The 27674-nt window shown below is 42.9% G+C and overlaps 1 protein-coding gene across 3 annotated transcripts in view; it reads left to right on the top strand.

Annotated features, from left to right (window-relative positions):
* LOC110519057 (collagen alpha-1(XIX) chain) overlaps positions 1-27674 on the top strand; it is a 266495-nt gene that overhangs the window by 9889 nt on the left and 228932 nt on the right. For all 3 annotated transcript variants that reach the window (XM_036987654.1, XM_036987651.1, XM_036987663.1), the window contains exons 5-9: positions 5169-5292; positions 5702-5977; positions 10168-10248; positions 12618-12785; positions 13520-13582. In XM_036987654.1, coding sequence (XP_036843549.1) covers positions 5169-5292; positions 5702-5977; positions 10168-10248; positions 12618-12785; positions 13520-13582 — 712 coding nt within the window. The remainder of the gene's footprint in view (positions 1-5168; positions 5293-5701; positions 5978-10167; positions 10249-12617; positions 12786-13519; positions 13583-27674) is intronic.

Here is a 27674-nt window from a genome sequence, read left to right as displayed (position 1 = left end):
ATGCAAGTCATTTCGGAATCCATGATTAGATTTGTGTCAGACTCACTTTGTCAAAGAGTGAAAGAAGAGGACAAATAAAATAGTTTTCAGAAGTTTTGTCACTAAAGTGGTACCTTGTTTCTACCCACAACCCCCCAGCAGTAAGAGGGAAACATTTTTAAATCAATGTTTTGACGGTCAATCTTTCTGTGGGTGAATGAGAAATATTCATCAAATGAAGCACTTCTAGACCAGAGGCTAAAACAAAGGGTCCTAGTTTTGAACTAGAGGATTCATAGACAGGTACCACTGGACAGGCACCACTAGACTGGCACCACTGGACAGGCACCACTAGACAGGCACCACTAGACAGGTACCACTGGACAGGCACCACTGGACAGGCACCACTGGACATGTACCACTGGACAGGCACCACTGGACAGGCACCACTGGACAGGCACCACTGGACAGGCACCACTAGACAGGCACAACTGGACAGGCACCACTGGACAGGCACCACTGGACAGGCACCACTGGACAGGCACCACTGGACAGGCACCACTGGACAGGCACCACTGGACTGGCACCACTGGACAGGCACCACTAGACAGGCACAACTGGACAGGCACAACTGGACAGGCACCACTGGACAGGCACCACTGGACAGGCACCACTGGACAGGTACCACTGTACAGGCACCACTGGACAGGCACCACTAGACAGGCACCACTGGACAGGCACCACTAGACAGGCACCACTGGACAGGCACCACTGGACAGGCACCACTGGACAGGCACCACTAGACAGGCACAACTGGACAGGCACCACTGGACAGGCACCACTGGACAGGCACCACTGGACAGGCACCACTGGACTGGCACCACTGGACAGGCACCACTAGACAGGCACAACTGGACAGGCACAACTGGACAGGCACCACTGGACAGGCACCACTGGACAGGCACCACTGGACAGGTACCACTGTACAGGCACCACTAGACAGGCACCACTGGACAGGCACCACTAGACAGGCACCACTGGACAGGCACCACTGGACAGGCACCACTAGACAGGCACAACTGGACAGGCACCACTGGACAGGCACCATTGGACTGACACCACTAAGACAGGCATCACTAGACAGGCACAACTGGACTGGCATTCAGAAAGGAGAGGACTTTAAATGTGTTTGGGGGGGAAAGCAAACGCTGTTCAAAAACCAACTCCACTTGATAGGAGCATGTGTTTGAGCCACAGATGGTAAGCAGTGGAGGAGGGGGGGGGGGGGGGTAGAGGGTGGGAGGAGGTGTCAGTAACGTATAACCCTTGACATCTAACCCTCAGGGTTCAAGTGTTCCAGTGTAGATATTGTGTGTAAATGACCTCAACAGGCTCATTTACACATACTAACATTAGATAGAAATACAGTGGCATGTGAATGTATTCACCCCCCTTGGCATTTTTCCTATTTTGTTGCCTTACACCCTGGAATTAAAATATATTTGTGGGGGGGGGGGGTTGTATCATTTGTTTTACACAACATACCTACCACTTTGAAGATGCAAAAGGGTTTCATACCAAAGGGGGTGTATACATACTTATGCACACACCACTTTTCAGTTGTTTTTTTTAAACAAGTTATTTTTTTCATTTTCACTTCACTCATTTGGACTATTTTGTGTATGTCCATTACATGGAATTCAGATAAAAATGGACTTAAATTGTAGGTTGTAAGGCAACAAAATAGGAAAAATGCCAAGAGGGGTGAATACTTTTGCAAGGCCCTGCACCGTGAAGAACAGCTCTCCCCTGGATAACAGATTGCAGCTCAGTGAGACCTGTGATATTAAAGGTTCGATGGAAATGAAAAGTACATGTTTTAGTCCCCTCTCTGGGTTCAATTAGTCTAATTCCTTCAATGTATCTCTCTCCTTATTCCGTACACATAACTATCCCACTGGGAACACATTAGTTGAATCAGTATTGTTTTCACCAACGTGGAATAGATGTGGAATTGCCGTCTGTGTCCAGATGGGATCTCTGCTGTTTTATGCAGGAATTCCAAATCATTCTTTTAGGTGGAATCTCAGGGAATAAACCTCTAGTTTTATGAATAGTCCTGCTCATCTCTCTCCATTCAATTGTAATATAAATGTTCTCTTTTTGCCCCAAGGCGACGATTCACCTTCCCAGTCTCTCTCTTTCTCTCGCCTACCCTCAGAAAGCATTTGATCTTTCTGTGGCTTTAACCTCGCTGCATATATATTTTAATCGTATGCTGTGTCAACGTTCTGTGAGAATTCAAGGGACACACAAGGCAGGAGGGGTATGTCTCTGAGGGAGTAGGTCATGAGCTATGAAGAGGAGAACTCATTTCCGGCCTATCTGAAGTGAGCTTAGTCTCTCGCTTACTCTTTAGTTACCTCTCTCTCTCTCTCTCTGTCCCCCCTTTCACTGTGTCGCTTGCTGAATGTCTCTCTCCATCTCTCCCACCTCTCTCTCTCTCTCTCTCTCTCTCTCTCTCCCTTCCTTCCTTGATCTCTCTCTCCATCTCCATTCCACTCTCTCTGTTGCCCTCTCCTTCTCTCTCTCTCTCTCTCTCTCTCTCCATCTCTATTCCACTCTCTCTGTTGCCCTCTCCTTCTCTCTCTCTCTCTCTCTCTCTCTCTCCATCTCTATTCCACTCTCTCTGTTGCCCTCTCCTTCTCTCTCTCTTTCTCTCCCCATGTCTTTGAATGGCCTTGTCATTGCATCATTGCGATTTCTGCTAAACTTGAAAGATTGTGTTTCTGGTGCTTCACTTTTAGCTGTTAATGCATTACTATAGTTTAATCTGAGTCCCAGGTTCAGTTTGAGGGGTTAAAGGGTTGGTTCAACAGGATGGAAATAGGAAATAGGAGGAGAGAAGTATCAGTGAAGAAATTGAAGAGGAATAGTGTTAGTGTTTCTATAATGAATGAGGTTCCATCTACAGTGGGGAGGACAAGTATTTGATACACTGCCGATTTTGCAGGTTTTCCTACTTACAAAGCATGTAGAGGTCTGTAATTTTTTTCATAGGTACACTTCAACTGTGAGAGACGGAATGTAAAACAAAAATCCAGAAAATCACATTGTATGATTTTTAAGTAATTAATTAGCATTTTATTGCATGACATAAGTATTTGATCACCTACCAACCAGTAAGAATTCCGGCTCTCACAGACCTGTTCATTTTTCTTTAAGAACCCCTCCTGTTCTCCACTCATTACCTGTATTAATTGCACCTGTTTGAACTCGTTACCTGTATAAAAGACACCTGTCCACACACTCAATCAAACAAACCTCTCCACAATGGCCAAGACCAGAGAGCTGTGTAAGGACATCAGGGATAAAATTGTAGACCTGCACAAGGCTGGGATGGGCTACAGGACAATAGGCAAGCAGCTTGGTGAGAAGGCAACAACTGTTGGCGCAATTATTAGAAAATGGAAGAAGTTCAAGATGACGGTCAATCACCCTCGGTCTGGGGCTCCATGCAAGCCTCATCAATGATCATGAGGAAGGTGAGGGATCAGCCCAGAACTACACGGCAGGACCTGGTCAATGACCTGAAGAGAGCTGGGACCACAGCCTCAAAGAAAACCATTAGTAACACACTATGCCATCATGGATTAAAATCCTGCAGCGCACGCAAGGTCCCCTGCTCAAGCCAGCGCATGTCCAGGCCCATCTGAAGTTTGCCAATGACCATCTGGATGATCCAGAGGAGGAATAGAAGAATGTAATGTGGTCTGATGAGACAAAAATATAGCTTTTTGGTCTAAACTCCACTTGTCGTGTTTGGAGGAAGAAGAAGTATGAGTACAACCCCAAGAACACCATCCCAACCGTGAAGCATGGAGGTGGAAACATCATTCTTTGGGGATGCTTTTCTGCAAAGGGGACAGGACGACTGCACCGTATTGAGGGGAGGATGGATGGGGCCATGTATCGTGAGATCTTGGCCAACAACCTCCTTCCCTCAGTAAGAGCATTGAAGATGGGTGGTGGCTGGGTCCTCCAGCATGACAACGACCCGAAACACACAGCCAGGGCAACTAAGGAGTGGCTCCGTAAGAAGCATCTCAAGGTCCCCGAGTGGCCTAGCCAGTCTCCAGACCTGAACCCAAAAGAAAATCTTTGGAGGGAGCTGAAAGTCCGTATTGCCCAGTGACAGCCCCGAAACCTGAAGGATCTGGAGAAGGTCTGTATGGAGGGGTGGGCCAAAATTCCTGCTGCAGTGTGTGCAAACCTGGTCAAGAACTACAGGAAACGTATGATCTCTGTAATTGCAAACAAAGGTTTCTGTACCAAATATTAAGTTCTGCTTTTCTGATGTATCAAATACTTATGTCATGCAATAAAATGCTTATGAATTACTTATATATCATACAATGTTATTTTCTCACAGTTGAAGTGTACCTATGATAAAAATTACAGACCTCGACATGCTTTGTAAGTAGGAAAACCTGAAAAATCGGCAGTGTATCAAATACTTGTTCTCCCCACTGTCTGTTGGTGGTACCATCCCCATTACATTCAGTGTTCACAATGTGCTAGAGATGTTCTGCCAGCAGTGTTGAACTGAAACGTCTGGGTTAACAAACCTATCGCCTTGTCATCTTCCTTTTTGCATTTTTCTCTTTATAACAATGTTTTCTTTCTAAGCTATACACTGTAGTTAGCCATGGTCTTGTGTTTTCTAGTCTAGACCTGTATGTGAAGTAAGAGGAATTTAATTGAAGTTTGAATAAATGATTATTCGATTTGGAATGACAGGGATGCTGAAATAAATGTAATCTGGCTGGATGAATCATGTTTGGCATAAAATTCTAGCTTTACATGTAAGCGGCCATTTTGCGCTAGGGGGCTATAGAAGAACGTTGTCAAGTGATTCAAGTTGATTGGTTTTCTTACTACACAGTCATAGAAAGCTATAAGACATCCAGCATGATTATTCATATTCATTCTCAATGTTTATTTTTGACAGTCCATTTAGCAAATGCTAATTTTATGGGTAAAATCTTCTACGTTAGCTATTAATGCTCTTCCAACCAAGACTGAAAGTTCCAAAACAACATTTTCACTGTTAGGCCCATTGTTCAGTTTCATATTTTTTTGTCAATTTGACAATATGCAGCTCGAACAATGTACATGTTTTCTTTCAGATTGGTGTTCCCCAATGGTCTGTCCAGTGAATACTCTCTAGTCACCACCTTCCGGCTGAGGAAAACCACGAAGAAAGACCGCTGGTATCTGTGGCAGATATTCGACCAGACGGGAGGTACCCAGGTAGGTCTGAATGTCCACTATAAGGATATTCATGATGTCTGGGTGTATAGCATTGAATTGGGTTTGGATCTATATTGATTTATTGATTTGTTGATTGACTGATCAGTCGATCGCTCACTCACTCTGCCAGTTCGCCCAGCAGGTCAGTCGGTCCATCGGCTGGTTGGCTGGTAGGTCGGTTGGCTGGTAGGTCAGTCAAGTCGGTTGGCCGTGTGGTCAGTAGGTCGGTCTGTCAGTTGGTTTACCATTGGTTAATTGATCAACGTTTTCATGCCATGACTGATGCTTGTATCTACCATGACCCTGATGGTAATGGTAATGAATGGAAGGCAACACCGGCAGGTATAAAGCTTTATAACTTGTTATGAGGCAATATAATGTCTACAATCTCCTCCGGCTCTATCTTCAGGTGTCTGTAGTGTTGGACGGAGCTAAACGAGCAGTGGAGTTCTCAGCCCGGGGCCTTCTGAAGAACAGCCTCCACTACACCTTTAAGAGCCGAGACCTGCACACCCTGTTTGACCGCCAATGGCACAAGCTGGGTGTGGCGGTCCAGAGCAGCATCGTCTCCGTTTACATGGACTGTAAACTAATAGAGAGGAGGCTGACAGACGAGAAGGATGAAATCGACCCCAGCGGATATACGCTGATTACAACCCGGGTGGAGGATGGACGGCCTGTAGATGTACGTTTAGGCCTAAAGCCACAATCTGGAAATATAACCGTTCTGAAATTCATAGACGGAGCATGACTGACAGTCCATGAGATCGACATTATACTTTTAAACATACAGTAACTATATATGGTTGCCTTCAAGGGCAATGTCTAGAAGGGTCCCAGCAAACCGGGAACATTCCCAGAACATTAGCTAAGATTCCCATTAAGTTCTAGTTAGGGTTTTATCTAAACATCCCTTTTAATAACAAAATATTTTATTTTTCAAAAAATATTTTTAAATTAAGTATCGTTGGAATATTCTCCTAACATTCACTAAAATGTTGTGCACAACACTCTGTGAAAGTTCCCAGAACATTTGTTAGGTTGTCGCAGATGTTCTCGTTACACAAAAGCGGTCCATTCATGGTGATGAATGTTTAATATTTGCCTGATGTTGCGAGAGCATTCCTACAACACATTTAACCTGTTCGTTAAAGGTTCCCAGAATGTTTCATTAGGTTGTGGGAACAGTCTGGTGGGATCATTGAGGGTTGTCGTGTCTTTGGCTATGCCGGATTAAGTGATATGACATGCTGTTCTATAAAATCCTTTCTCTGTAATTAATATTACCTGATTGAGCTAATCATGTAATTAACTAGAAAGTCGAGGCACCATGAAATAATATTTATAGAGCTGTTATCTTCCAAATAAACTCTTAAAGACCTAGAAATATTTTTCATCAATAGCAGTCAATATTAATCGTCACCTTATTTCAGTCTCATCTGAAAGTTGTAAAATCTTGGTTATCTTCACGAACCCTGGCTTACAAGTTGAATCAGCAATACAAAATTGGATTTAATTATTTATTTACTAAATATCTAACTAATCACACAGAATTACATATACACAGAATGAATCATACATTGATTACAAATGATGTCATAAAGGATAACGTCCCTAGCGGACAGAACAGATATGACAGCTGGTTACACAAAGGACGGGGGTTGGGTTTGAGTGAAAGAGCAGGAAGATTTGAGGAACAATCGTCCTCAGAACAGGAGGTTACATTTTCGTCAAGGCTTTATATCGTAAAATATGAAAACCCAATCTCTCATTTGGAAGCTAAAATTACATTTAATCTTTTCACAAATAATTGTATATTTATTTATTTGTATTTGAATTGCACAATTCCATGTGAATCTAACTATAATGTGTAGTCTTTCCCAGATACAGTTTAGGTCGTCCTGTCATCAGTCATAATGTCTCAGATGACAACCGAACTGACATCATATTCATTAAGTACCAACGCATATTTTCAACTGGTTCTATTACCGAAATATGGTTCCTTTCCCTACACTTGTTTGATGTTCCCAGACTCTCTATGAGTCAAGAGATAGGCAAGGGAGAAAGGTATTTATGGGGGGTCATAAACCTTACCCACAGGTAACGTTCTCCTAACATTCACTAAAAGGTTACCCACAGGCCAACGTCATGACAGGGTACATCACAAAATATATGTTCCCAAAGCACCAAAACTGTCCAGTTATGTGGATGATTCTACAATGTTTCTTTTGGGGTACAAAACACATTCACCTGATGTTACAAGGATGATCCCAGGTGGTAAGGGTAGGCAACAACACATCTGCCACGCTGATCCTCAACAAGGGGGACCCTCAGGGGTGCATGCTTGGTCCCCAGCTGTACTCCCTGTTCACCCAAGATTGCATGGCCATGCACGATTCCAAAACCATCATGGGAATGGCGCCGGAGGGGATGTTATTTTGTGTGTTTTTTCGCATTGTTTGTAACTTATTTTGCACATAATGTTGCTGCTAACGTCTCTTATGACTCAAAAGAGCTTCTGGATATCAGAACAGTGATTTCTTAACTAGAACTGGACAAATATTTTTTCTTTAATAAGTCTGACACAAAGGATATACTGCTTCTCCGATACCAGGCCCAAATCCCTGTCATTCGCGTGAAGAAAAGACGGAAACACAGGGGGCGGAAATCGGGGTGCCTTGTGAGAATTTGTCGGTGAGTGAGTAACCCGCCTCTACCATCCGTTCTATTGGCCAATGTGCAGTGACTGGAAAATAAACTGGATAATCTCCGCTCGAAACTATCCTACCAACGGGACATTAAAACCTGTAATATCTTATGTTTCACCGAGTCGTGGCTGGACCACAACACAGATTCTATACAGTTGGCTGGGTTTTCCATGCATCGGCAGGACAGAACAGATACGTCTGGTAAAATGAATAACAGCTGGTGTCTAATATTAAAGAGGTCTCAAGGTATTGCTCGCCTGAGGGAGAGTACCTCATGATAAGCTGTAGACCACACTATCTACCAAGAGAGTTTTCATCTATATTTTCCCTAGCTATCTATTTACCACAACAAATCGATGCTGGCACTAAGACAGCACTCAATGAACTGTATAAGGCAATAAGCAAACAAGAAAATGCTCATCTAGAAGTGGCGCTCCTAGTGGCCGGGGACTTTAATGCAGGCAATCCTTTTTACCTCATTTCTACCATTATGTCATATGTGCAAACAGAGGAAAAAAAACTCTAGACCACCTTTCATTTGGCAAATCTGATCATAATTCCATCCTTCTGATTCCTGCTTACAAGCAAAAACTAAAGCAGGAAGTACCAGTGACTCGCTCAATACGGAAGTGGTCAGATGACACGGATGCTATGCTACAGGACTGTTTTGCTAGCACAGACTGGAATATTTTCCGGGATTCATCCAATGGCATTAAGGACAATACCACCTCAGTCACCGGATTCATCAATAAGTGCATCGACGACGTCGTTCCCACAGTGTCAGTACATACATTTCCCAACCAGAAGTCATGGATTACAGGCAACATCCTCATGAGCTAAAGGCTAGAGCTGCTGCTTTCAAGGAGCGGGACACTAATCCAGACGCTTATGAGAAATCCCGCTTTTCCCTCAGACGAACCATCAAACAGGCAAAGCGTGAATACAGGACTAAGATTGAATCCTACTACACCCGCTCTGACGCTCGTTGGATGTGGCAGGGCGTATAAACTATTACAGAATACAAAGGGAAACTGGACAGCTGTGTGATCACGTTGTCCATAGCTGATGTGAGCAAGACCCTTAAACAGATGTTGCTCACATCAGAAAGGCCGGATTACCATGACGTGTACTCAGAGCATGTGTGGACCAACTGGCAAGTGTCTTCACTGACATTTTCAACCTCTCCCTGACCGAGTCTGTAATACCTACATGTTTGAAGCAGACCACCATAGTCCCTGTGTCCAAGAAAGTGAAGGTAACCTGCCTAAATGACTACCGAACTGTTGCACTCACGTCGATAGCCATGAAGTGCTTAGAAAGGTTGGTCATGGCTCACATCAACACCATCATCCCAGAAACCCTAGACCCATTCCAATTTGCGTACAGCCCCAACAGATCCACAGATGACGCAATCTCAATCGCACTCCACACTGCTCTTTCCCACCTGGAGAAAAGGTGAGAAGGTGAGAATGCTGTTCATTGACTACAGCTCAGCTTTCAACACCATAGTGCCCATAAAGCTCATCACTAAGCTAAGGACCCTGGGACTAACAACTCCCTCTGCAACTGGATCCTGGACTACCTGACGGGCCTGTTGTATTCGGCACATGTGACAAATAACATTTTATTTGATAACTGAATGTTTGCATAACTGGACAGTTTTTGTGTTTTGGGAACATATCTCTTGACCAGTCAGTGTTACCACAACCTAATGAAATATTCTTGGAACCTTTAAAGAACAGAGGAAATGTGTTCTGGGAACGTACTTGTAATATCTCATGCTTTTTGCACCCTTAAAGAACCATTCTAGAAGCGGAGGCCCAACTGGACAGCTTTTGTGTTTGGGGAACATATCTTTTGTGATGTCCCCAAAAGTTCTCACCAGACTAATGAAATGATTCTGGGAACCTGTTAAAGAATAGATCTTGAATGTTCTTGAAACATCAGGCAAATGTTTTATACAATCATTCTAAAAGAACATTTGCCGCGAACAAACAAATGTTCTGGGAACTTTCACATAACCAATTTTGGTGTGCTGGGGTTGCTTAGTTTCGGTCAAAGAAACATGTTTCCTATTTCAAAATATACATTGTTAGCATTTTAAAAAGTTAGTTTTTCTCCATATCTGAATCATCATAATGTCCCTAACAGATGTCTTTCTCTCCAGATCGAACTGCAACAAATCCTGATCTACTGTGACCCATACCTGGCTGAGATGGAGAACTGCTGTGAGCAGGCAGGATCTACGGTAAGATATTTTACACTCCTTTTATGTACAATGCACATTTTAGGACATACATGAGACCTTCGACGTGGCTTGATATACGGTAGAGCAGGGTTATTAAATTCTTACCCTATGAATTCCGGAGTACTTCTAGTTTTCTGTTTTACCTGATAATTAATTGCACGCACCTGCTTTCCCAGATCTAAATCAGTCCCTGTTTATTTTTTTTTAATTAAAAAAACATATATATATATATTTATCCATTATTTTACCAGGTAAGTTGACTGAGAACACGTTCTCATTTACAGCAACGACCTGGGGAATAGCTAGGGGGATGAATGAGCCAATTGTAAGAGGGGAATATATATTTTTAAAGCATTGGAACTGGCTTCTTGGTCGATATTTGAATTTAAGGGCAATATGTAATATAATCTGGTTGAGTTGTGTTTGCCCTTCTTGAAAACTACCCAACTGAATGATGTTTCTTCCATAGGGGACATCTTATCCAGGTTACTGTGCAATATCTTTGTGACAGCTGCTGATGTAAAACGGGATTTATAAATACATTTGATTGATAGATTGATAGATAGATATTATTCTGTTAGATCATATTGCAGACCAGGTCAATGGAGAGTGACCTTACAGACTGTGGATGAATCCCAAATAGCACCCTATTCCCAGTATAGTGCACTACGTTTGACCAGAGCCCATAGGAAAAAGCGTGCAATTTGGACTGCTAACTGTGTTTAAAAGGAGAAGTGACCTTTGACATTTTGACAGTTAGGCCCATATGTATTCATACCCATGTTGTCATCTCAGTGAGTGTTGGGTTATGTTGATTCAATGTGCTAGGTCACATGTGATCTATATGGTTGGAAATAGTGTGTTTCAGTGACCTCTCACCTTTGGCCTATGACAGTTATAATATATATCCATAACCAGGATGTTATCTCAGTGTGCATTGAGTTTCAGTACTGGGGCTCAGTCAATATGGTAGGAAATAATGTATTGGCATTCAAAAACCTTAAGTATTGTCCTTTCCTCATTCCCCTGGGACAGTCATCTAGTTCCACAGTAATTAAGGTATCTCATTGGGTCAATGAATCATTGGACATTAACTGATTGTTAACTGATTATGAATGCGGTAGTGGTACTGGACTGTTATTACATATTATTTGAGAACTGCATTTCAACATGTGTTGTATTATAATTGTCTGGTTTCCTATACCCAAATTAAGCCTACTCCTAAACTAAATAGCACCTTCAATTGAGATTTTACATTGCTTTCTAGACCAAAATTCTGTCTAGCCCTGGACTCAAGTTCAAGTCAACTAGAAAACAGAATTGAATAGCAACATGAAATGATTAGGCTTAAGGTGGTTCCAGGAAACTGGCCCTTAAATAGCAGAGTCATGTGTCTAAACAGTTTGTATGCAGTGGACATATATAAAATAGTCCAAATTGGTGAAGTTAAATAAAAAAAAAAACTTGTTTCAAACTATTTAAAACATTTTTAAAAACTGAAAAGTGGTGCATGTATATGTATTCAGCCCCTAAATAAGATCTGGTGCAACCAGTTACCTTCAGAACTAATTAGCAAATTAACTTAAGTCCACCTGTGTGCAAGTGCCACATGATCTGTCACATGATCTCAGTATATGTACACCTGTTCTGAAAGGCCCCAGAGTCTGCAACATCACTAAGCAAGAGCCACCACCAAGCAAGCGGCACCATGAAGACCAAGGAGCTCCAAACAGGTCAGGGAGTGGAGAAGTACAGATCAGGGTTCGGATACAAAAATCCGTTATTAAAAAATTGAAAGAATATGGCACTACAACAAACCTGCCAAGAGAGGGCCGCCCACCAAAACTCACAGACCAGGCAAGGAGGGTATTAATCAGAGATGCAACAAAGACACCAAAGATAACCCTGAAGGAGCTGCAAAGCTCCACAGCGGAGATTGGAGTATCTGTCCATAGGACCACTTTAAGCCATACATTCCACAGAGCTGGGCTTTACGGAAGAGTGGCCAGAAAAAAAGCCATTGCTTAAAGAAAAGAATAAGGAAGCACGTTTGGTGTTCGCCAAAAGGCATGTGGGAGACTCCCCAAACATATGGAAGAAGGTACTCTGGTCAGACAAGACTAAAATTGAGCTTTTTGGCCATCAAGGAAAACGCTATGTCTGGTACAAACCCAACACCTCTCATCACCCCTGTTTTATTGTCTTATTTCGTGTTTGTTTCACAAGAAAAAATATTTTGCATCTTCAAAGTGGTAGGCATGTCGTGTGAATCAAATGATACAAACCCCCAAAAATCTATTTTAGTTCCAGATTGTAAGGCAACAAAATGGTAAAAATCCCAACTGTAAATCTTTGTATTGATCCTACAGTGTGAGCCTAGCAGGGAGGGCCCTGGTGCTGGAGGGGTGACTCCCAATCCCTTGAATACAGATGGAGCAGGCCAGCTCCCCCGGATGCTCTCCCAGCCCGTCCAGCCAGCTCGGGTCCAGCGGGTCCAGCATTCCAGCAGTGACAGATGTCAATGCTCAGCAGAGAAGGTACAGTCCATAGAAATATCCTGCATCCCAAACAGCACTCTATTCTCTGTTTTGTGCACTACTTTTGACCAAGGCCAATAGGGAATAGGGTGCCATTGTATTCGATAAACATTTTTAGTAAAAGTATGAATTTCAGCACCCTTCGGAAGGACTTCTTGTTGTACAGGACTAAAATAGGTACAGGTAAGCGTTTTCAGAATTTCAAGTATCGACTGGTGGCAACTCAATGTTGTTGCTAGCAAATCGTGTGACCACTTATCAATACTCAACTCAACCTCGATATAGGAGATCGGAGTTGAGCAATCCTCAGGAACAATCTGTCCAAACAGCAAATATAATCCTAATGGGTTCTCCGTCTCAGTGTTCTGTTCTAATGGAACCATGCATTCAGATATCCCACTGCTGACACCAAACGTATTAAACAAGAAAATAAATACAAAATTAAAGCACATTTATGCCAATGGGTTTTCTTGGATGCCAACCAAAGGCAGGAAATAAAAGCTTATTAGCAGTAATTTGGCACAAATATGTAGTTGCTTTGTTTGAGGCATGGCCGCCATCTCCAGAGGTGGTTCCACTAATGTCCATGGAAGTGTTCTGAAAGCAGACTTCAGACAGAGGGGTACCTTGGGGAATTTCTCATGTCTTTGGGGAGTTTTTAATGTGTGGACGGACAGTCATTAGCAAGCTAGTTCAGGTAAATTACATCAATTAAATGTTCTTGTTCTTTGTAGGGTGATCAAGGTCTACCAGGCTTGGCAGGACTTCCAGGACAGAAAGGCGATCAAGGAGACAAGGTAAAGGAGATGTTGAATATCTATCTGGCTCAGTAAATACCATCATGACTGTGCAAGTGTACACAGGTATTGTACCTGTAGAATTCAGTTACAATTCTAACAGAGATAAAGCTGTTGTGCTTCCTTAGTCACATATTTCAGGGAGAGAGACAAAGACGGAGATGGAGAAAAGACAGACAGAGACGGAGGCAGACAGAGACAGAGACGGAGGCAGACAGAGACAGAGACGGAGGCAGACAGAGACAGAGACGGAGGCAGACAGAGACAGAGACGGAGGCAGACAGAGACAGAGACGGAGACAGACAGAGACAGAGATGGAGGCAGACAGAGACAGAGATGGAGACAGAGAAAAGACAGACAGAGACAGACAGAGACAGAGACGGAGAGAGACAGAGATGGAGACAGACAGAGACGGAGACAGACAGAGACAGAGATGGAGACAGAGAAAAGACAGACAGAGATGGAGACAGACAGAGATGGAGACAGACAGAGAAAAGACAGACAGAGATGGAGACAGACAGAGAAAAGACAGACAGACAGAGACAGAGATGGAGACAGAGATGGAGACAGAGATGGAGACAGAGAGAGACAGAGAAAAGACAGACAGAGATGGAGACAGACAGAGACAGAGACGGAGACAGACGGAGATGGAGACAGAGAAAAGACAGACAGAGACGGAGATGGAGACAGACAGAGAAAAGACAGACAGAGATGGAGACAGACAGACAGAGACAGAGATGGAGACAGAGAAAAAACAGACAGAGATGGAGACAGATAAAAGACAGACAGAGACAGAGATGGAGACAGAGAAAAGACAGACAGAGATGGAGACAGACAGACAGAGACAGAGATGGAGACAGAGAAAAGACAGACAGACAGAGACAGACAGAGACGGAGAGAGACAGAGATGGAGACAGACAGAGACAGAGATGGAGACAGACAGAGATGGAGACAGACAGAGAAAAGACAGACAGAGACAGAGATGGAGACAGAGAGAGACAGAGAAAAGACAGACAGAGACAGACAGAGACAGAGACAGACAGAGACAGAGATGGAGACAGACAGAGACGGAGACAGACAGAGATGGAGACAGACAGAGACGGAGATGGAGACAGACAGGGAAAAGACAGACAGAGACAGGGATGGAGACAGAGAAAAGACAGACAGAGACGGAGATGGAGACAGACAGAGATGGAGACAGACAGAGACAGAGACGGAGACAGACAGAGACAGAGATGGAAACAGACAGAGACAGAGATGGAGACAGACGGAGACAGAGACGGAGACAGACAGAGACAGAGATGGAAACAGACAGAGATGGAGGCAGACAAAGATGGAGGCAGACAGAGATGGAGGCAGACAGAGACGGAGGCAGACAGAGACGGAGGCAGACAGAGACGGAGGCAGACAGAGACGGAGACAGACAGAGACAGAGATGGAGGCAGACAGAGACGGAGACAGACAGAGATGGAGACAGACAGAGACGGAGATGGAGACAGACAGAGATGGAGGCAGACAGAGACAGAGATGGAGACAGACGGAGACCGACAGAGACAGAGATGGAGACAGACGGAGACGGAGCTGGAGACAGACGGAGACGGAGCTGGAGACAGACAGAGACAGAGATGGAGACAGAGAAAAGACAGACAGAGACGGAGATGGAGACAGAGACAGAGACGGAGACAGACAGAGACGGAGACAGACAGAGACGGAGACAGACAGAGACGGAGACAGACAGAGACGGAGACAGACAGAGACGGAGACAGACAGAGACGGAGACAGACAGATACGGAGACAGACAGAGACAGAGACGGAGACAGACGGAGACGGACAGAGACTGAGACGGACAGAGACAGAGACGGACAGAGACAGAGATGGAGACAGACAGAGATGGAGACAGACAGAGATGGAGACAGACAGAGATGGAGACAGACAGAGACGGAGACAGACATAGAAAAGACAGACAGCGAAAACACAGACGGAGACAGAAATAAGGAAATATGTCCTGGATTGTGTGTTATCCTCCATGATTTAAAAATGGAAATAAGTCCCAGACTGTATTGACAGACAGAGACAGAGATGGAGACAGAGAAAAGACAGACAGAGACGGAGATGGAGACAGAGACAGAGACGGAGACAGACAGAGACGGAGACAGACAGAGACGGAGACAGACAGAGACGGAGACAGACAGAGACGGAGACAGACAGAGACGGAGACGGAGACGGACAGAGACGGAGACGGACAGAGACAGAGACGGACAGAGACAGAGACGGACAGAGACGGAGACGGACAGAGACGGAGACAGACAGAGACGGAGACAGACAGAGATGGAGACAGACAGAGACGGAGACAGACATAGAAAAGACAGACAGCGAAAAGACAGACACAGACGGAGACAGAAATAAGGAAATATGTCCTGGATTGTGTGTTATCCTCCATGATTTAACAATGGAAATAAGTCCCAGACTGTATTGAGTGTTATCCTCCATGATTTAACAATGGAAATATGTCCCAGACTGTATTGCGTTTTATCCTCCGTGATTTAACAATGGAAATATGTCCCAGACTGTATTGAGTGTTATCCTCCATGATTTAACAATGGAAATAAGTCCCAGACTGTATTGAGTGTTATCCTCCATGATTTAACAATGGAAATAAGTCCCAGACTGTATTGAGTGTTATCCTCCATGATTTAACAATGGAAATATGTCCCAGACTGTATTGAGTGTTATCCTCCATGATTTAACAATGGAAATAAGTCCCAGACTGTATTGCGTTTTATCCTCCGTGATTTAACAATGGAAATAAGTCCCAGACTGTATTGCGTTTTATCCTCCATGATTTAACAATGGAAATAAGTCCCAGACTGTATTGTGTGTTATCCTCCATGATTTAACAATGGAAATAAGTCCCAGACCGAATCAACGTAATAGTAATAGAACGAGCATGAAATTCAGTCCTTTTACAATATATAACCGTCAGTATCAGTTCAACATTTCATTTGCTACATGTTTAAAGCCTTGAAATCAGACACAAACAAGTACAGGTGGCTCTCCATTACGCCTCTCCATTGTTTTGTGTGAAATTGTGAAAACTCAAAAATAATGTGGTGCGTTATGGGATTCCACATCGCTCTGAAGCCTTTGAAGTGGCTATCGGAGGGTCTAATACACCCTCCATAATTTTCACTCCCTCAGCATAGGGACACTTGTGTATATGGCAGATGAGCGTGTGAATGCACAAATGGAGGGCTGAGGGCCGAAGGGACTGACAGAAAGAGAGAGAGAGTAGCCAGTGTGTTTGACAGAAAGAGAGAGAGAAGAAGAGCCAGTGTGTTTGACAGAAAGAGAGAGAGGAGCCAGTGTGTTTGACAGAGAGAGGGAGAGAAGAAGAGCCAGTGTGTTTGACAGAAAGAGAGAGAGAAGAAGAGCCAGTATGTTTGACAGAGAGAGAGAGAGAGAAGTGCCAGTGTGTTTGACAGAAAGAAAGAGAGAAGAAGAGTCAGTGTGTTTGACAGAGAGAGAGAGAGAGCGAGACAGAAGTGCCAGTGTGTTTGACAGAAAGAGAGAGAGAGAGAGAGAGAGGAGCCAGTGTGTTTGACAGAAAGAGAGAGAGAAGAAGAGCCAGTGTGTTTGGCAGAGAGAGAGAGAGAAGAAGAGCCAGTGTGTTTGACAGAAAGAGAGAGAGAGAGAGGGGCCAGTGTGTTTGACAGAAAGAGAGAGAGAAGAAGAGCCAGTGTGTTTGACAGAGAGAGAGAGAGAAGTGCCAGTGTGTTTGACAGAAAGAGAGAGAGAAGAAGAGCCAGTGTTTGACAGAAAGAGAGAGAGAGAGAAGAGCCAGTGTGTTTGACAGAGAGAGAGAGACAGAGAGAGAGAGAAGAGCCAGTGTGTTTGACAGAAAGAGAGAGAGAGAGAAGTGCCAGTGTGTTTGACAGAAAGAGAGACAGAGAAGAGCCAGTGTGTTTGACAGAGAGAAGAGCCAGTGTGTTTGACAGAAAGAGAGAGAGAGAGAGAGAGAGGAGCCAGTGTGCTTGACAGAAAGAGAGAGAGAAGAAGAGCCAGTGTGTTTGGCAGAGAGAGAGAGAGAGAAGAAGAGCCAGTGTGTTTGACAGAAAGAGAGAGAGAGAGAGGGGCCAGTGTGTTTGACAGAAAGAGAGAGAGAAGAGCCAGTGTGTTTGACAGAGAGAGAGAGAGAGAAGTGCCAGTGTGTTTGACAGAAAGAGAGAGAGAAGAAGAGCCAGTGTTTGACAGAACGAGAGAGAGAGAGAAGAGCCAGTGTGTTTGACAGAGAGAGAGAGACAGAGAGAGAGAAGAGCCAGTGTGTTTGACAGAAAGAGAGAGAGAGAAGAGCCAGTGTGTTTGACAGAGAGAAGAGCCAGTGTGTTTGACAGAAAGAGAGAGAGAGAAGAGCCAGTGTGTTTGACAGAAAGAGAGAGAGAAGAGTCAGTGTGTTTGACAGAGAGAGAGAGAAGCGTCAGTGTGTTTGACAGAGAGAGAGAGAAGAGTCAGTGTGTTTGACAGAGAGAGAGAGACAGAGAGAGAGAAGAGCCAGTGTGTTTGACAGAAAGAGAGAGAGAGAGAAGTGCCAGTGTGTTTGACAGAAAGAGAGACAGAGAAGAGCCAGTGTGTTTGACAGAGAGAAGAGCCAGTGTGTTTGACAGAAAGAGAGACAGAGAAGAGCCAGTGTGTTTGACAGAGAGAAGAGCCAGTGTGTTTGACAGAAAGAGAGAGAGAGAGAGAGAGAGGAGCCAGTGTGTTTGACAGAAAGAGAGAGAGAAGAAGAGCCAGTGTGTTTGGCAGAGAGAGAGAAGAAGAGCCAGTGTGTTTGACAGAAAGAGAGAGAGAGAGAGAGGGGCCAGTGTGTTTGACAGAAAGAGAGAGAGAAGAAGAGCCAGTGTTTGACAGAAAGAGAGAGAGAGAGAAGAGCCAGTGTGTTTGACACAGAGAGAGAGACAGAGAGAGAGAAGAGCCAGTGTGTTTGACAGAAAGAGAGAGAGAGAGAAGTGCCAGTGTGTTTGACAGAAAGAGAGACAGAGAAGAGCCAGTGTGTTTGACAGAGAGAAGAGCCAGTGTGTTTGACAGAAAGAGAGAGAGAGAGAGAGAGAGGAGCCAGTGTGCTTGACAGAAAGAGAGAGAGAAGAAGAGCCAGTGTGTTTGGCAGAGAGAGAGAGAGAGAGAAGAAGAGTCAGTGTGTTTGACAGAAAGAGAGAGAGAAGAGTCAGTGTGTTTGACAGAAAGAGAGAGAGAAGAGTCAGTGTGTTTGACAGAGAGAGAGAGAAGAAGTCAGTGTGTTTGACAGAAAGAGAGAGAAGTCAGTGTGTTTGACAGAAAGAGAGAGAGAAGAGTCAGTGTGTTTGATAGAAAGAGAGAGAGAGAGAAGAGTCAGTGTGTTTGACAGAAAGAGAGAGAGAGAAGAGTCAGTGTGTTTGACAGAGAGAGAGAGAAGAGTCAGTGTGTTTGACAGAGAGAGCGAGAAGAAGAGCCAGTGTGTTTGACAGAAAGAGAGAGAGAGAAGAGTCAGTGTGTTTGACAGAGAGAGAGAGAGGGGCCAGTGTGTTTGACAGAAAGAGAGAGAGAAGAGCTAGTGTGTTTGACAGAAAGAGAGAGAGAGAAGAGTCAGTGTGTTTGACAGAGAGAGAGAGAGGGGCCAGTGTGTTTGACAGAAAGAGAGAGAGAAGAAGAGCTAGTGTGTTTGACAGAAAGAAAGAGAGAGAAGGGCCAGTGTGTTTGACATAAAGAGAGAGAGAGAAGAGCCGGTGTGTTTGACAGAAAGAGAGAGAGAGAAGGGCCAGTGTGTTTGACAGAGAGAGAAGAGTCCGTGTGTTTGACAGAAAGAGAGAGAGAAGAAGGGCCAGTGTGTTTGGGAATGAAGAATGATAGGAAGTAATTTCTCTGAACAGGTGGTGATTCGCCTTTTAGGACCAGATGGTCTTTGTGGTCATTGACCCAATTACCATAGAGTGGTGTAGTTTGGGTAAAGACATTTTGCAGAGCTAGTAGGAACTTGGTTGTGTCCTAAATGGAACCCTATTCCCAATATAGTGCACTACTTTGGAACAGAGCCCTATGGGATGATATCTTATAGGCCTGGTCAAAAAAAATGCACTATATAGAGACTAGGGTGCCATTTGGGATGCAGTCCTTCTGTTTTTCCCTTAAAAACACTCAGGAATTCAGAGAAAGTACAACAGCTACTACACAAGCTTTAAATCATTCTACCTGTAGGACCGACCGAGAGGAGGGGGAATTGGGTTATTTGTGAAACTCTCCATTATAATTAGTATGTTCCTGCTGTAGAAGTGGCGTTAGGTTTGTTATAGTGGTCTACTAGGACCAAAGAAAACACCTCAGTCCATACATCCTTATTCAACTAGTCTCGGCACCATTAAATCATTAAAAGTAGCACAAAATAAATCTCTTTAAAGTCATAATTCGTTGTTTTTTTTCAGGTTGAAAGTAACTTGTAGGGAAACCTCCAAGCGTATCATACTCAGGTGAATAGACTCCTGTGAGCACACCATTTACTTGTTCTATTAAACTGTGAATCCAATACAACGTCATGTCACTTCTGAAAGGGTCATTTAATTACTGTACCTCTGTTGAAGTTATATGTTTTGACAGACAGGCTGGGTTCAGCGACACTGTGACAACCAATCAACTGCCCCAAATAGGATTCCTGGCATTATTATCACTTTTCAGAAGAAGTGCATTGTGGGACTAAATTAAATTAGTGACAGCTCGTTGAGAAGGCAAGCAGGCAGAGTGGAATGGAGTACTGTAGTGTGGTGCTGAACACGTTCTGGGTATTGTAAAGGAATAATAAAAAGCATTGATTTCATCACGACGTCAATGTTTAGATTTTATTCCACCTAGGAGCTGTGAATGTGTTAATACTAGGGCTGTACATCGTGTAGCATAGTACTAGGGCTGTACATCGTGTAGCATAGTACTAGGACTGTACATCGTATAACATAGTACTAGTACTAGGACTGTACATCGTATAACATAGTACTAGGGCTGTACATCGTGTAACATAGTACTAGGGCTGTACATCGTATAACATAGTACTAGGGCTGTACATCGTGTAGCATAGTACCAGGGCTGTACATCGTGTAGCATAGTACCAGGGCTGTACATCGTGTAGCATAGTACTAGGGCTGTACATCGTGTAGTATAGTACTAGGGCTGTACGTCGTATAACATAGTACTAGGGCTGTACATCGTGTAGCATAGTACTAGGGCTGTACATCGTGTAGCATAGTACCAGGGCTGTACATCGTGTAGCATAGTACTAGGGCTGTACATCGTATAACATAGTACTAGGGCTGTACATCGTGTAGCATAGTACCAGGGCTGTACATCGTGTAGCATAGTACCAGGGCTGTACATCGTGTAGCATAGTACTAGGGCTGTACATCGTGTAGCATAGTACTAGGGCTGTACATCGTGTAGCATAGTACCAGGGCTGTACATCGTGTAGCATAGTACCAGGGCTGTACATCGTGTAGCATACTACTAGGGCTGTACATCGTGTAGCATAGTACTAGGGCTGTATGTCGTATAACATAGTACTAGGGCTGTACATCGTGTAGCATAGTACTAGGGCTGTATGTCGTATAACATAGTACTAGGGCTGTACATCGTGTAGCATAGTACTAGGGCTGTACATCGTGTAGCATAGTACTAGGGCTGTACGTCGTATAACATAGTACTAGGGCTGTACATCGTATAACATAGTACTAGGGCTGTACATCGTGTAACATAGTACTAGGGCTGTACATCGTGTAACATAGTACTAGGGCTGTACATCATATAACAGTACTAGGGCTGTACATCGTATAACATAGTACTAGGGCTGTACATCGTATAACATAGTACTAGGGCTGTACATCGTATAACAGTACTAGGGCTGTACATCGTATAACATAGTACTAGGGCTGTACATCATATAACATAGTACCAGGGCTGTACATCGTATAACATAGTACCAGGGCTGTACATCGTATAACATAGTACTAGGGCTGTACATCGTATAACATCGTATAACATAGTACTAGGGCTGTACATCGTATAACATAGTACTAGGGCTGTACATCGTATAACATAGTACTAGGGCTGTACATCCTATAACATAGTACTAGGGCTGTACGTCGTATAACATAGTACTAGGGCTGTACGTCGTATAACATAGTACTAGGACTGTACGTCGTATAACATAGTACTAGGACTGTACGTCGTATAACATAGTACTAGGGCTGTACATTGTATAACATAGTACTAGGGCTGTACATCCTATAACATAGTACTAGGACTGTACATCGTATAACAGTACTAGGGCTGTAAATCCTATAATATACTACTAGGGCTGTAAATCCTATAATATACTACTAGGGCTGTAAATCCTATAATATCATACAAGGCCATTAGGAAAAAGTGATTTCCTTTCAAGGAAGCTGCCTTCTTATAATACCAGGATGGATGTGTTTAATCTTCTGAAGAACCCTGGATAACCACAGCTGTTTCATCACTGTGAACGGGATTAGGATCCTCCATCCAACTTTCACCACAGTGCTGGATTTATACTGTCTCTTCTCTTGAAGTAACACAACCACAAGGTAATCCCCAATTCCCCCCAACGTTTTCCTTGTTAGGTCATAACAATTAACCCACAGTTCTCATTATGATTCTGTTTAAATGCTCTAGAGTCTAAGTAGTATTGGAGCTTCTGTATAAATCTCTGTAAAAGCTCAATTGCCAATAACTACATCAGGGGCGCATTAAAAGGTTATAATGATGATTTCTGTTCCCTCTTTCTATAAAATGTCATCATTCTACTATTGCTAGCACACATTCATCTATTGTATGTACATGTACAGTTGGAGTGCTTCTCTACTTCATTTGAGCTGTACAGTATTTCAGTTCCATATGGCCCCATTTATCCCCCTGTTTTAACGCTCAGTCAAGGTAATACTGTAAAACCTGAATGAGTCGGCTGTCGGTTAAAAGTCATTCTTAGAAGTGGACTTCCAATGGGAATTAAGCATCAGTGAATTTTATGCATTTATTGAAGTGAAGAGCTTCTGTAACTTAGTGCCACGGTCTAGTAAAAATCATATTATGGATGGATGGATGGATGGATGGATGGATGAAGGAAAATAAAATGATATCCTTGATGAAAGAGGGTATGAAATGTGTTTGATATCCAGTGGTATTCTAAGGTTTTCTTCCCGAGGAGTAATGACAACACATAAACTCAGGAGGATGCCCACAAAATCCCTTAAAGCATTAAAAACACACTACATTAATAGGGCTTATGGTTTTACTACCAAACATAAATGTCTCTATTTCTCCATTCATATTATGCTGCCTTTCGCAATAGAAAATAGAGTGCATTCGGGAAGCATTCAGACCCCTTCACTTTTTCCACATTTTCAATCCTTAAAAGGATAAAAAAAATGTTAAATCCTCATCAATCTACACACAATACCCCATAATGACAAAGCGAAAACAGGTTTTTAGAAATGTTTGCACATTTACTACAACTAAACAACAGAAGCACCTTATTTACATAAGTATTCAGACCCTTTGCTATAAGACTGGAAATTGAGCTCAGATTCATCCTGTTTCCATTGATCATCCTCTAGATGTTTTACACATTGATTGGAGTCCACCTGTGGTAAATTCAATAGATTGGACATGATTTAGAAAGGCACAAAATTGAGCTCAGGTGCATCTTGTTTCCATTGATCATCCTTGAGATGTTTCTACAACTTGATTGGAGTCCACCTGTGGTAAATTCAATTGATCGGACATGATTTGGAAAGACACACACCTGTCTATATAAGGTCCCACAGTTGACAGCGCATGTCAGAGCAAAAACCAAGCCATGAGGTCGAAGGAATTGTCCGTAGAGCTCTGAGACAGGATCGTGTCGAGGCATAGGTCTGGGGAAGTACTGAGTAAAGGGTCTGAATACTTATGTAATTGATAGTTTTTTAAATTTTTTATATTTGCAAACATTTCTAAAAAAAAAACTGCTTTTTTTTTGTCATTATGGGGTATTGTGTGTGTAGATTGATGAAAAAAACTATTGAATCCATTTTAGAATAAGGCTGTAACGTGACACAGCAGGGGAAGAAGTGAAGGGGTCTGAATACTTTCCGAACACACTGAATAGGTCAAAGCAACAGCCAGCGTTCTCTTTCAGATGCTAACGGACTTCAAAGATTCTTAAATGTTTAGCCACCACTGCCAACACATTGTCAGACAGTCAACATGGTCAGAGGTAGTGTTGTTTTTTAGCAGGATCACATTAGTGGAAACAGAGGGTGTTCTCAGGGCAGTCCTGGTTGTAGATAGATATGTTCCAGTCCGTTTTTTTTTATTTTTTATGCGTTTTAGCTAACCCTATCCCAAACCCTGTTCCTAACCTGAACCTCATTCTCCTAACCTGTTACGAAAAGTCCCTTCTGCTAGTGAAAACTGGCAGACCTGCCCCGAGAACAACGTGGGTTCTGAGTAACGCGATACTTGTGAAGGGCTCGTTAGCAACCTTCACCACAGAATCTAGCTTTGCTTTCAATGTCTAATTTTGTAGATGGTGAAAACCATTGTCACCACTGTCAATACATGATCACACACCAAACATTCAGCTAGTTAGAAATAAGCCCAATTATGAACGTTGGAGCACTAACATATATTAATTAGCCTGTTGAAGAGTGTCATAATTATCTCTAATGGATTTAACAGAGGAGAACGCTCATGTTGTCACTTAGAGGGGGACGTGTGTGTGTGTGTGTGTGTGTGTGTGTGTGACAGACAGTCAGAGGGGAAGAAAGAAGGAGAATGCCACAGGACAATGTTTCAGTTCACACAGGGAGTGGATGTAGAGTTACAGGCACCAGGGTAACCTTTAACCCTGTGATTCTACTGCAGATTGGGGTTTATGCTCTGCTGAGCGTTGGACTTAAGCCTCATATCAGCCCTGGGGAAGAGTCCACTTGTTTTAAAGAGAATGCAAACATCCCTATAGGCTCCTTATATTCCAAACTATACCTTGAAGCCAGTTCCACTGCTAACCTTAATCAGGGACTGATTGAGATCTGGGACACCAGGTGGGTGCTATTAATGATCAGGCAGAACATAATAGCTATAGGCTATTATCTATCCCCATCATCAGTTATACACACCTGCAGTTCATGCAGTACACAATACATGGTGTTACTAGGGTGACTCTGCTTTGTCTAAATGGATGTTGAACATTCCTATACCAGTAGACTATAGGGTTCTATCTCCTGATTCAGTGATTATTCTATAGATTCTATATGCTACTGTCTATCTCCTACATCACTGATGATCCTATAGATTCCATAGGCTACTGTCTATCTCCTACATCACTGATGATCCTATATATTCCATAGGCTACTGTCTATCTCCTACATCACTGATGATCCTATATATTCCATAGGCTACTGTCTGTCTCCTACATCACTGATGATCCTATATATTCCATAGGCTACTGTCTGTCTCCTACATCACTGATTATCCTATATATTCCATAGGCTACTGTCTATCTCCTACATCACTGATGATCCTATAGATTCCATATGCTACTGTCTATCTCCTACATCACTGATTATTCTATAGATTCCATAGGCTACTGTCTATCTCCTACATCACTGATTATTCTGTAGATTCCATAGGCTACTGTCTATCCCCTACATCACTGATTATTCTATAGATTCTATATGCTACTGTCTATCTCCTACATCACTGATGATCCTATATATTCCATAGGCTACTGTCTATCTCCTACATCACTGTTGATCCTATATATTCCATAGGCTACTGTCTGTCTCCTACATCACTGATGATCCTATAGATTCCATATGCTACTGTCTATCTCCTACATCACTGTTGATCCTATATATTCCATAGGCTACTGTATCTCCAACATCACTAGTAGGCCACATGGAAATGTCCTTAAAGTAACTGTCCAGTGTTTCCAGATTTCTATGAACTATTACCTATAATTAATTACAAAATGAGTGAACTACTTTTTTAAAAAGCATATTTCCTGTGTTGCAATGGTGTGGGCGTACCACAACAACAACATGGTGTGGATCTATACACCATTCAATAAAATAAAATAAAAAGACAAGTAAACAGCTGATTGGCCAGCTCAGACAGTTTGACGTCTCTGCCTAAAACATGACGTGATCTTCTCTGAGGAAATGGCAAGCATTTTTTAAATGGTCTGTTTGAGATCATAGTTGGAGGGATTTTTGAACTATTTCTTCTTCACTTTTCTGCTTTGTCCACTAATACGAGTCAACAACATAATGATCTTTTAGAGGTAGACTCAGCAATACAACATACATACAGAAAGTCAACAACATAATGATCTTTTAGAGGTAGACTCAGCAATACAACATACATACAGAAAGTCAACAACATAATGATCTTTTAGAGGTAGACTCAGCAATACAACATACATACAGAAAGTCAACAACATAATGATCTTTTAGAGGTAGACTCAGCAATACAACATACATACAGGAAGTCAACAACATAATGATCTTTTAGAGGTAGACTCAGATATACAACATACATACAGAAAGTCAACAACATAATGATCTTTTAGAGGTAGACTCAGATATACAACATACATACAGAAAGTCAACAACATAATGATCTTTTAGAGGTAGACTCAGCAATACAACATACATACAGGAAGTCAACAACATAATGATCTTTTAGAGGTAGACTCAGCAATACAACATACATACAGAAAGTCAACAACATAATGATCTTTTAGAGGTAGACTCAGCAATACAACATACATACAGGAAGTCAACAACATAATGATCTTTTAGAGGTAGACTCAGCAATACAACATACATACAGAAAGTCAACAACATAGTGATCTTTTAGAGGCAGACTCAGATATACAACATACATACAGGAAGTCAACAACATAATGATCTTTTAGAGGCAGACTCAGATATACAACATACATACAGGAAGTCAACAACATAATGATCTTTTAGAGGTAGACTCAGCAATACAACATACATACAGAAAGTAAACAGCATAGTGGGTCAGTTTCTGCAACCACCAAGAAAGCGCATGGCTCAACTTCTTCTCTGTTTTGGCGCCCTGGTTACCAGGCTGCGAAGAGTGAACCCATGAACATGTGCAGATACTGTGTGTGACCGTGTGAGAGTGAAGTCTTGGATATCACTCATCTCAATATCTGCCGTGCTGCTCCTGGCAGTGTCAGTCTACCTTTTAAAATGAGATTTTCACTGAACAGTTACTTTAAAGCTACAGTCCTCAATAGAAACAATAACAAACGCTCGACCCCGTTTCTATTTTGGTAAGCAACTGAGGGATGGGCCTGGATAATAAAACATTTAAAACATGTATTTAACCATTATATTACTTTACAAGTAAGTTAAGAACACATTCCTACTTACAATGGCTGCCTACCTGGGAACAGTGGGTTAAGAACACATTCTTACTTACAATGGCTGCCTACCTGGGAACAGTGGGTTAAGAACACATTCCTACTTACAATGGCTGCCTACCTGGGGAACAGTGGGTTAAGAACACATTCCTACTTACAATGGCTGCCTACCTGGGAACAGTGGGTTAAGAACACATTCCTACTTACAATGGCTGCCTACCTGGGAACAGTGGGTTAAGAACACATTCTTACTTACAATGGCTGCCTACCTGGGAACAGTGGGTTAAGAACACATTCTTACTTACAATGGCTGCCTACCTGGGAACAGTGGGTTAAGAACACATTCTTACTTACAATGGCTGCCTACCTGGGAACAGTGGGTTAAGAACACATTCTTACTTACAATGGCTGCCTACCTGGGAACAGTGGGTTAAGAACACATTCTTACTTACAATGGCTGCCTACCTGGGAACAGTGGGTTAAGAACACATTCTTACTTACAATGGCTGCCTACCTGGGAACAGTGGGTTAACTGCCTTGTTCAGGGGCAGAACAACAGATTTTTACATTGTCAGCTCAGGTATTCGATCCAGCAACCTTTTGGTTACTAGCCCCTCTAAGCAC

Source organism: Oncorhynchus mykiss, chromosome 1 (assembly GCF_013265735.2).
Source record: "Oncorhynchus mykiss isolate Arlee chromosome 1, USDA_OmykA_1.1, whole genome shotgun sequence".
Classification (NCBI taxonomy): domain Eukaryota; kingdom Metazoa; phylum Chordata; class Actinopteri; order Salmoniformes; family Salmonidae; genus Oncorhynchus; species Oncorhynchus mykiss.
Note: the sequence above shows the minus strand (reverse complement) of the source record. Positions and strands in the feature narration are given on the sequence as shown.